This window comes from Salvelinus alpinus, chromosome 19 (genome assembly GCF_045679555.1).
Source record: "Salvelinus alpinus chromosome 19, SLU_Salpinus.1, whole genome shotgun sequence".
Lineage (NCBI taxonomy): Eukaryota > Metazoa > Chordata > Actinopteri > Salmoniformes > Salmonidae > Salvelinus > Salvelinus alpinus.
Genome location: NC_092104.1, coordinates 23800520 through 23812101, shown reverse-complemented (window position 1 = coordinate 23812101; position 11582 = coordinate 23800520). Strand labels below are relative to the sequence as shown.

General features: G+C 41.3%; 1 protein-coding gene across 4 annotated transcripts; it reads right to left on the bottom strand.

The window, feature by feature from the left end:
- Nucleotides 1-2048: 2048 nt before the first annotated feature.
- LOC139545167 (cytotoxic granule associated RNA binding protein TIA1-like) lies at nucleotides 2049-11281 on the bottom strand. Of its 4 annotated transcripts, XM_071352638.1 has the most exons (13): nucleotides 11108-11279; nucleotides 10932-10987; nucleotides 9915-10011; nucleotides 9236-9334; nucleotides 7864-7918; nucleotides 5735-5822; nucleotides 5500-5575; nucleotides 5243-5351; nucleotides 4921-5016; nucleotides 4743-4827; nucleotides 4483-4624; nucleotides 4216-4370; nucleotides 2049-2324 (listed from the first exon to the last, which is right to left on the bottom strand). In XM_071352638.1, exons 2-13 carry the CDS (start codon nucleotides 10967-10969, stop codon nucleotides 2186-2188), a joined length of 1179 nt encoding a protein of 392 aa, XP_071208739.1. In that variant the 5' UTR covers nucleotides 10970-10987; nucleotides 11108-11279; the 3' UTR covers nucleotides 2049-2185. The 4 variants fall into 4 exon arrangements, with proteins under 4 accessions (XP_071208739.1, XP_071208736.1, XP_071208738.1 ...); XM_071352635.1 differs by lacking the exon at nucleotides 2049-2324 and having other exon boundaries at nucleotides 3898-4370; nucleotides 11108-11281; XM_071352637.1 differs by lacking the exon at nucleotides 2049-2324 and having other exon boundaries at nucleotides 3898-4370; nucleotides 11077-11173.
- Nucleotides 11282-11582: the final 301 nt, after the last annotated feature.

The window sequence follows — 11582 nt, the reverse complement described above, 5'->3', positions numbered from 1 at the left end:
TACACACTTCAGCACTCGGCGTTCCCATTCGGTGAGCTTGTGTGGCCTACCACTTTGGTCTATCTTGGGCCTACCAGGCTCTGGTCTATCTTGGGTTAGTTATAAAACATCTTGGGTTATATTTATAACTAACCCAAGATAGTTCATCTGTGTCGTTTTCAAAGGGAGCAAATTAAGCATAGTGGGGCGGCAGGTAGCCTAATGGTTAGAGCGTTGGGCCAGTAACCGAAAGATCGAATCCCTGAGCTGACAAGGTAAAAATCTGTGGTTCTGCCCCTGAACAAGGCAGTTAGCCCACTGTTCCTAGGCTGTCATTGTAAATAAGAATTGTTCTTAACTGACTTGCCAAGTTAAATAAAAAATAAATAGTGGGCAGAACAAGCAAGGAGGTGAGCAAGCAAGTTCCTATTGTCACGTACTTGTATATTTTCTTTTGGGAACGCTTTCTCTGTGTGCCTGTTGAATAACTCAATTTGCCCCTTGCACTCCTTGTAAACAACATTTTCAGAAACTTTGGCAATGGGTCATGTCTACAAAACTTAGTGCACTCTGTTAGAAACACATTTTAGTTGAGAACAGAAACCTGAAATCGGGCTTTTCTTCGCTGAGAAAATAATCACGGTCAACCCAGTTCCATCTTGCTCCATTCTCTCCCACTGCCAGAACTTGGCTTCCTCCAATGATGTATATAACCCCAAATCAATGGCTCTCTTTCCAAACCATGTTTAGTGAGGAGTGGAGATTTCAACCTGCTTCAGATTTATACATCTGGTGAAACACATCTCCTTGTTCTGTGGTACAACTACAAGAACCACAATAACAAAAGGAAGCAAATATTCAAGTTGTATGTTCCCCATGCCCCTTACACCCCTCAATGTGTGATTTGGTTGTAATGATCGTATCACACTTCAATCTCTATAATAAAACCAACTTTTATAGGCACTTAAAATACTTGTTTGAATATTTTCCACTCTACTAGTCAAACAGGACACAAAAAATTGTTTTTGCACATCAGCGATTTAATTGGACAAAGCAAGAACACATTGGTTATTACAGTAGCAGAAACATTATCAAACCCCAGAGTAAAACACTTTTCAAAACGAAAGTTTTGAAAATGTCTGTAGGCACTGCCTAATCTTTAATGATATTGTGTCCGTTAAAAGCAATCAACTCTATAAGGCAACACAACGGGTCTGGTCCCTCTGGTATTAAAACATGTTCAAGGGGCAACAGCGCACATTTCAGATTCATTCAGGTTTTTCCATAAAAAAATACTGATCTTACTTCATAGAAAATGGCAGAAAACTCAATTTATGCACAGAATTACTATTCAAAGTAAAAATTGTGTTCATTTTTGCACTGCATAGCAATGCTGTCTTTTCCCTTCCTGGATGTACATGTATCACTATGCCAGTTACCATGGATATGCATTTGATAATGCTGCTACTAATAATGTTTAATTTCTTCAGTTATCAAAACAAAGAAAGCAAACAAGCTCCCTTAGTGAACATTTGGATTTTCCTTTATACAGCTTGAAATCAAGGTATGGTTATTTACACATTAAGCAAATGTTGAGGCCATCCAAAAGAAATAAAGGGGAAAGGTGGAATGCAAAAACAAGAGAATACTGCGCAATAATTGTCTGCCCTTACAGAAAGAAAGCAGTGGCATCTATCCCTGCAATTGGTTGAATTGAAAACAAAATGCAAGAAAAAAAAGTTCCCTTTTTTTGGTTTGAAGTAATAAAATGGGTAATGATCCATTACTTTTTACATGATTCATTGCATCAAACTCTAAATGGATTATTAATCTTAAATCAAAAGCAATTTATTTTGACTGTTCCAAGTCCTTATGAAAATGGGTTTGAGACACTGTAAACATACCAACAATGGCACAAATCCTAAAGTCTCTTCTTGAGTGATATTAATTTAAAATGGTACCGCACTGGCCATGTACAGTCCATCTAACAAGGGCAACATAATACCGGTGTGGTTTATTACAGTCCTCCATGGCTCCCCTTAACCCCCTATGAAATCAGTTTCATGAGCTTTAGCAGAGGTCAACTTCCCCTTCAAATTCCATGTACCAACAAGTCTTAGTCTGCCACAAGAGACAGATATAACACAGTTCCCTGTGGTGCTCTAGTAACCAGTAAAAAGTTGACTACACCCACCCATCATCATCATCAGTGTGTGGGGTATCCTGTGGCTCCCATACTGGCCTGGTTTGCTAGCATACTCCCATTCAATCCCTGTGTAACTTCCATAACCCCACCATTACTGAGGGCACTCACGCCTGTCCACCCAGCACTGGCAAATAAGTGACTGCAAATGAGGGAGAGAAAAAACCCCAGCAGGTTAAAGAGGCAACAGCGGCAAGACAGGCTTAATCCCAAACAGCACCCTATTCCCTTTATAGTGCTCTACTTTTGTCAAGGGCCCTGATAGAAAGGGGGGGGCCATTTGGGAATCAAGCAGAAAGCACACACAACAAATAAACTGAGCAAGCACCAGCTGAGGAGAGAATGTGCGAGAACACGAAGGTCAGGGTATGTCAGATGATCAGCACAAAACTAAGACAGCCGAGAATATGGTAGGGAGAGAAAGGGATTTGATATTGAAAAGGGAAACCGGGCGAAGGATGGTATTTGTGAGTGTGGGCATGCAGACAGAGCATAGGCTCAGTGTATTAAATTAGTCATGATCAACTGGTGTAGCTTTACATAAAATATGTTTGCGTGTGTCTTGACTCCTCGTATCCAACCAGAAGTTGCTGGAATGGGTCAATGTTGCAGAGAGGGCTGAAGCGGGACTAGCTGCGTTTCAATTTGGCTTTGAAGTTGAATTTCAAACTTCATCCCTGAATCCTGTAACACTGCAAATGATTAACAAAAATGTGACTGTTTCATGCCAAAACCTCATTCATGACTTAAGTTTTTCCTGATCAAATCTTTAGCAACATCCATTATGTAACAAATACCTGAAGGGAAAAGTTAACATTTGAACGGTCAGTACATCGGGTATTGGCAACAGTGACTGATGAGCTCAATGTAGTAAGAGTTGGAGGAGAACCTGTAGCTCAGACAGATTGTTTTAAATCCTAAAATCAGTCTCAGAACAGCCCTTGTCAGGAGTTGTCAACTATAATTCCCAGGCATTATTACTTAACTATTTTTCTATGTAGTCTACTATGACCTCATAAGAATATTTGCATAGACTCTGCCTCACAATTTGTGGGATGTTTACATACAATCTAGTTAAGTTACTCTGCAATTTCTATTTCCAAAACAGCAAGATTTAAGATTTCAGCAAATTATTCCAAGTCACGCCATTCTTTGGTTCTCTAGATTAGAGAAAAACAAGAACAAAAAAAACTGCTGTGGTAAACTCATTATCAATGTTTCTCCCGTTATAAGAGCTGTTAACAGGATTGTTGTCAAACCCAATTCAAGACAAGCAAATGCCCAGTCATATTTCAAATGTAGCTATAATCTACCAACACAAATTCATACAACATCCCATTTCAAGGAGCAATATCTTTTAACTCCTCAGAAAAAAGAAAAGAAAATCATATTCAACAAATTAAGGGCAAATTAAAGTTCATAGAGTAAAAACAAAAGTGTGCATGAAGTAACAAAAGATGACATGGCACTTAAAAAAATGAATAATGTGGATGTGACACGTGCACACTAAGATGTATCCCTCGGCACTGGGAAAAGCTTCAGAGGGCAGGGCAGCAGGTCCCCTTCTGTGTATTCAACAATCCCAGTTTCCTCACTGTCTAGGACGATGTAGTTCATTGAGCGGACACTCATCTGGCGACAAGTCCAATTAGACCCAGAATAGTGGCCATTTTGAAAGGCCAAAAAGGACATTAATTAATGCTCTTTTTATAAAAAAAAAAAAAGAAGGATCAAACTCAGATGGGGGAAAAAAAGGATGAAATTGCTGTTATCTTGACCAATAAATCACAAATGAAATCTTTGATTATATCTTTTTTTAAATGCGTCTTTTTGTCTTTGTCCTCATAAGCTGGATATGGTGGCGAGGGTGAAGGTTGGAGGACATCTTTGGCTCCATCCTTCCCCTGGCCAGAGCTGCAGGCGACTGGGCTGGAGCCTAGCTGTCCTTGGGAAGCCCAGCCGAGGACACTCAGACATTCAGCTGCAGCCCTTGTTGCTGGAGGGGAGCCCTGCAGATGTCCTTGTGTACTTACTGAAAACCCTGCTGGTTCCAGGCCTGGGCCTGGCCGTAAACGCCATAGGTGGGTACCTGCCACCCGTTGGGGACATACTGGCCAATCTGCTGGGCATTGCCATACCACTGTGCATACTGGCCATAGGGTTGGGCTGCAAAGCCCACTTTGTTCTGCTGCAGGGGAGAGAGGACAACAGTGTAAGAGTGTGTGCCTGTGTATGCATGCGTGCGTAAGCTGTGCATAAGCTATGCCGATGAGTGGAATCCTCTGGCTCTTGCTTCATACCTGGGGAACTTGCTGAACCTGCTGCATAGAGCTAATCATGTCCGGGGTCTCTTTACCCCAGTAACACTTCACCATATGTCCCTCTATCGAAGTACCATTCACAGACACAATGGCATGGGCTGCTCCCTCGTGAGAGTTAAACCTGAACAGAGAGGAGTCAAAAGATGGTGCTAGGTACTCAGAAACATAAGCAGAAAACTGTATTTCAATGATACTAAGTCTTTGTCAGAGGTTTAGCAATTTTTGATCTCATGGCATACCTCACAAAGGAATATCCTTTGTCTGGGAACACACGGATTTCCATGATTTGTCCAAAGGGGGTAAAGGTCTGTCTCATCAATTGTTCTAGAAAAACAGGAGGGAGGCATGTCAAAGACCTGATTCTCTCTCTCTCACTCACACCACAGAAAGTAAACAGTTGAATGACAGACTACCAACCTGTTAGACCGGTGCTGACTCCCCCACAGTACACAGTGCAGTTACTGGGGCTTGACTGGTTCACTACCTCATCAAAGGCCAGGTGCTTGGTGTTGGCTATTGGGAACAGGAGAATGAAAGTTAATAAATACATTACCATTCAACAAAATAATATCTTAGGGACTCCACTGACCACACAATGGAGTAAAATGTCTGACATTGTCCTCTGAACTCAACCAGTGTTAGAGGATAAAATAGAGAATATAGTTGTAAGATAAAACCCTAACATTTCTTCTCAATGACAAATGCGCTGGAAACCAATGCCTATCTTGCCTGGACTCACTTTCATAGGTGGTTTTAGGGGCTGGGGGTTTTCTAGTGGCCCAGTTGGTCCTGATCTGTCTGCCGCCTAGCCATTGGCCACCCATCTGCTGAATGGCATTCTCTGCATCCTGTGGGTAGTAAAAGAGAAATTCATCATATGACCCATCTGCACACCAAAATACCGAAGGATAATGTTGACTACATTTACAGGAAACTCTTCCATTATGAGTTATTATGACCCCCCCATAAGTGATTACATCCATCTGTAACACTTACCCACTTGTTGAAGAAAGAGACAAAACCATAGCCTTTAGATTTCCCTGTGGCAATATCTTTGACCACGCGAGCATCCCTGAGGAGAAACACACCATTCACTCAATAAGAAGGAGTAATGTGACCATGTAAACAAACTACTGACTGCTATCACACCAATTACTCTTCAGGACTTTTAAGCTATTCAATGTAACCCTGTGATAGAGCAGATAGACATGACTGTTTGTAAGGTACATACGATATCCTCCCAAACGGGCCAAAGGCAGCTTTGACATCATCTGTTGTGATTTCGGGGCTGAGGTCTCCAACAAAGACATGGAAATGATCTGTTGGGAGGACATGAGACAACAATTGTGACTCCTTGCTGGATGCAGCACATTGTAAAGAAATTGAGAGATATGAGCAATTCCATGTTAACAGAATGATGCAGAGCGACTGATTTTTCCCTTTAAAATCTAAACTCAGCAAAAAAAGAAAACGTCCCTTTTTCAGGATCCTGTCTTTCAAAGATAATTCGAAAAAATCCAAATAACTTCACAGATCTTCATTGTAAAGGGTTTAAACACTGTTTCCCATGCTTGTTCAATGAACCATAAACAATTAACGAACACGCACCTGTGGAACGGTCGTTAAGACACTAACAGCTTACAGACGGTAAACATTTAAGGTCAGTTATGAAAACTTAGGACACTAAAGAGGCCTTTCTACTGACTCTGAAAAAACCAAGAGGCCCAGGGTCCCTGCAAGAACGTGCCTTAGGCACCCTGCAAAGAGGCATGAGGACTGCAGATGTGGCCAGGGCAATAAATTGCAATGTTCGTACTGTGAGACGCCTAAGACAGCGTTACAGGGAGACAGGACAGACAGCTGATCATCCTCACAGTGGCAGACCACGTGTAACACCTGCACAGGATCGGTACATCCGAACATCACACCTGCGGGACAGGTACAGGATGGCAACAGCAACTGCCCGAGTTACTCCAGGAACGAACAATCTCACCATCAGTGCTCAGACTGTCCTCAATAGTCAGAGAGGCTGGACTGAGGGGCTTGTAGGTCTGTTGTAAGGCAGGTCCTCACCAGACATCACCGGCAACAACGTTGCCTATGGGCACAAACCCACCGTCGCTGGACCAGACAGGACTGGCAAAAAGTGCTCTTCACTGACAACTTGCAGTTTTGTCTCACCAGGGGTGATGGTCAGATTCGCGTTTATCGTTGAAGGAATGAGCGTTACACCGAGGCCTGTACTCTGGAACGGGATCGATTGGAAGTGGAGGGTCTGTCATGGTCTGGGGCGGTGTGTCACAGCATCATCGGACTGAGCTTGTTGTCATTGCAGGCAATCTCAACGCTGTGCATTACAGGGAAGACATCCTCCTCTCTCATGTGGTACCCTTCCTGCAGGCTCATCCTGACATGACCCTCCAGCATGACAATGCCACCAGCCATAGTGCTCGTTCTGTGCGTGATTTTCTGCAAGACAGGAATGTCAGTGTTCTGCCCGGATCTCAATCCCATTGAGCACTTCTGGGACCTGTTGGATCGGAGGGTGAGGGCTAGGGCCATTCCCCCCAGAAAAGTCTGGGAACTTGCAGGTGCCTTGGTGGAAGAGTGGGGTACCAGCTCACAGCAAGAACTGGCAGATCTGGTGCAGTCCATGAGGAGATGCACTGCAGTACTTAATGCAGCTGGTGGCCACACCAGATACTGACTGTTACTTTTGATCCCCCATTTGTTCAGGGTCACATTATTCCATTTCTGTTAGTCACATGTCTGTGGAACTTGTTCAGTTCATGTCTCAGTTGTTGAATCTTATGTTCATACAAATATTTACATGTTAAGTTTGCTAAAAATAAACACAATTGACAGTGAGAGGACGTTTCTTTTTTTGATGAGTTTATGTCAAACAAAAAACAATGACTGCAAAGTTAAAACCATACAACTCTATGCACAATGACTACATTTAACAATGATCAATGAACATTTTTCTAAAACACATTTACTTGAAGAACAGTGCAGAAGCTAAGTTTGGTAACAGAATGACAGAACAAACCACACAAATCGTAATTCTCTTACCAAACTTTGCATCTGCACTGTTCAAGTAAATGTGTTTTGTAAAATCTTCAGCGGAAATTGTTCGAAGTAGTACTTGTGCATAGAGTTATGGTTTATTTAACTTTGCAATAGTTGTTTTTTGTTTTACATATATTTTAAAGTGAAAATTCTGAGTCTCGGCATCATTCTGTTACAGTGGAGTTGCCCATATAGAGATGTATTTGTATCTCTATGGTGTGGAAGACCACATTTACAGAGAGAACCTCTACTTTCCTATGGGACTGACTGATAAGTTAGCTGGGCACTTACTGCTTGTGTCTTTTTTCTGACTGCTTGGCGTTGTGGCCCAGTTGACTTTAACCTCCTAGAGAGAGAATGACCATATTAGAGACATTTCCCTCAGATTACACAAACCAAAGATTTTGAAAACAAATCCAATTTTGATAAACTCCCATATCTATTGGGTAAAATACCAGTGTGCAATCACAGCAAAAACGATTTGTGACCTGTTGCCAGGTCAAATGTAACTATTTGCACATCATTACATTGTATATAGACATAATGACATTTGAAATGTCTTTATTCTTTTGGGACTTGTGAGTAATTTATACCGCAATTTTTTTTTATTTCACTTTTCTTCATTATCTATTTCACTTGCTTTGGCAATGTAAACATATGTTTCCCATGCCAATAAAGCAAGCTAGATGTTTATATAATTTAGATCCAGTGGGCTATATTACTACCTCAGTTTCTGTGGTGCCGTCTGTGAAACAAATGAGCCACCTGACCAAACGCAGAGTGAATCTCAATGCCGTGACAAGAAGAGAACAGAACATGGAAGAACTGTGCACTCCATAAACAAGTGGACTATAAACTACTGAGTAATACGTCCACATAACAAAGGATTTAAAAACCAGTGACATTATCAACTTGTATTACTCATCAAATGGTCCTTCATTACCTGTTGAGGATAAAATAATTGGCACTGAATATATATTTCTCCTGAGGTTAGACCCTATATGTATTGTGAAGCTGTGAGTCTGGAAAAGGTACTGAAATTGTTTTAGTTATCACAACCGGCCGTGATCGGGAGTCCCATAGGGCGGCGCACAATTGGCACAGCGTCATCCGGGTTAGGTGAGGGTTTGGCTGAGGTAGGCCGTCATTGTAAATAAGAATTTGTTCTTAACTGGCTTGCCTAGTTAAATAACAGTTCAATTTAAAAAAAAATTGCATACGGATTGGTTTTGTAAAAGAAAACAGCGATGGGTCAAGAACATTTTAATCTCTAATATATAGTCAATCAACCACTAAGACAGAAATGCACTTGATATCCATTCAACAGTACTAACCTACTCCATATTTGGCACAATAGGATCATAGATATTATACACAAACATGCCTGGTAGTCAGCATTGGAACCAACTGTGGTGGTTAGGCCTATATTTGGAATCAGATAACATCTTTCAGTCTCATTTAATCTGGGGAATCAAAGTACTTACCTGTGGACGGGAAGTCGGAATAAGCCATTCTCACAAAGTAAATCAATTCATGACTGCCATTTCAACATTGTTGAGGAACTCACTGCCTGACAGCTAATCCTCATAGTTTTTGCCTACTGGTTGCTCAAACTTCTGCAACCATAACTCACCCATCCCAGCTTGTAGATACGATAGCTTACCTTACCCATAATTTTACGTCCATTCATGGCAGACAGCGAAGCAGCAGCATGCCTGTGTTCATAGAACTCCACAAAGCAGTATGGATCATTGCCTGCAGTCTGTAAGAGAACAACAAGAGTTACAATGAGTATGTTTACATGCACACTAATAACACAATATTAAACTGATCATGGCAGTAGGCAGATTATGCAAGTCATATAAACACCTTACTCTGCTTATCTTAAATCAGCATAAGGTCAAAACCAAGTAAGCATACAGCAATTAAAACCAGTATTTTTTTTTTTACCAATCTTTCAAATCATTAGGACATGTAAACACCTTAAATTCAGGATTCCTGCTGCGTTTGATCTGCGTATGTGCTTGCCCCAGCCGAGCAAGCCTCCCTCTTTAGAGCGAGTGTGTTCGGAACAATTGAATATAAGAGTCTTACAAGTTTTCACATACAAATATGCTTCCCAAAAAGAACATGGTGAACATAATGAACATAATCAAGCAACTAATATATTAATCCAACTATCTACAATAATTACATTGTGTGCATGTAACCGCACTCATTGAATCCAAAGCAAGGTCTGTCAACAGCATTAGCCACATGTTCTCATTAGACAGTTACCAATGACAATAAAGAACTGTCGATCAATATCAAACAAATTCTCTCTTGGGTCCAGGAATACTCACATCAAAAATCATTTTACAGCTCTTGCAGGGGCCGATCTGTGTGAAAACCTGTAGGATGAGGGGCTCAGTGACATCCCTAGACAGGTTCCCTACATACCTGGAGAGAAAAACAAGCACGTGACTAGGAGGTTCTAAGCTAGTTTAGCTACTTCTTCTAGGGAAGCTAAATGTAGGGTGCACTGTTGCACTTACAATTAGCCAGAACAGTAGACAGTTACTTCATTGAGTCAACTAACCTTATCTAACGCATATTTTGTTTAAAGCAACTTCTGGCCGTCCCCCAAAAAATCTGACTGTCGTTGACGTGGCTATCATCCCCAGCAGCCGGTAGAAAGGCATGCATTGCATGACCCTTTGAGTTGGGCCTCGCGCAGTCCCTTGCTTGTTGGAATGTGTGGATGTAAGCTAGTTAGCCAGCTAGCTATCATATTAAACTCAATAAGTCCATAACATCATTTGTTACCGAATAAATGTAATACTGGGCAAATTGGCTGACGCCAGGGCACAAATTAGTGGATGACACGCCTGTCTCTGCATATTTGCCACGAAAGTAACGTTGTTAGCTGAAAGTTAGCCAATGATTGCTGCTTTGACAAGACGGTAACGTTAAAAGTAACAGCAGTAGCTAATTTATGTTATGGACATGTGAATCAAATCAATATCAAGTAACTAGCTAGTAGTTAGCTGGTTAGAACGATATATACATAGCTAGTATTTTGAGACGTAGGTAGCTAACGTTAGCTGGTTAGCTAACTAGAACTAGTTTTCGTTTCGGCGAAAGCGAACGAGCAACTAGCTAGCCAACTAACGTTATGTGTTCTGACAAATCTCGAGCCATGGACTGGCCCGATTGAGTAACACCATCTACATCAATAATGGTCACACATTGATAAATAACAAGACATGAGTACATGGACGTTTTTATATGCTGGAACATACTTTATTATAGACACATGTAAAGTAGCTAGCTACTGAACTGATTTGGCTAGCCAGCCCGCGTTAATGTTAGTTACTTACAGGGTTTTGGGCTGTTCGTCGTCCATCATCATCATCATGTTTTCGTAGGTCGCGCCCTGCGAGAGTAATCAGTGTATGGTATTTTGAGGGATACACAAGCACTTTCCAAATATGTCACTTTTTGATACAGTTCATGCAGACTTACAGGAGTATTTATAAAAAAGGGCACAAATCACCTCAGTCGCTGACTGTGCAAACCAGCCGTGATCAGCTTGTATGAACAATGGGCGCACAACCGAAGTGGAAGATGGCGGAAAATAAGAGCGGATGTCCACGGTCGCATGCGCAATGAATGGACCAAATAATGTGTAACACACTTCAGCTGCAGGCGTCAGTAAAATCACTATTTCGAAACCATATCTGCTTGTAATCTTGCGTTTTATAATGACGACCTTTTAAGTGACATAACAAAGACACTGGTGATGAACAAATCCTGACATTGTCTGGGGAAAAACTTGGTTGATGCCTTACAAATATTGTGCACTTTAAAATTCCACATAAGATATAAGATATATCCATGTAATTCTATGTGGCCATTGATGATATCTGCGTTTTCTGTGAAAAATGTGAAAATCTGACACACTTGTTCTATGAATGTAAATCTGTGAGATTTTTGGGAAAACATTGCAGAATAGTTATTTACCATTTTGA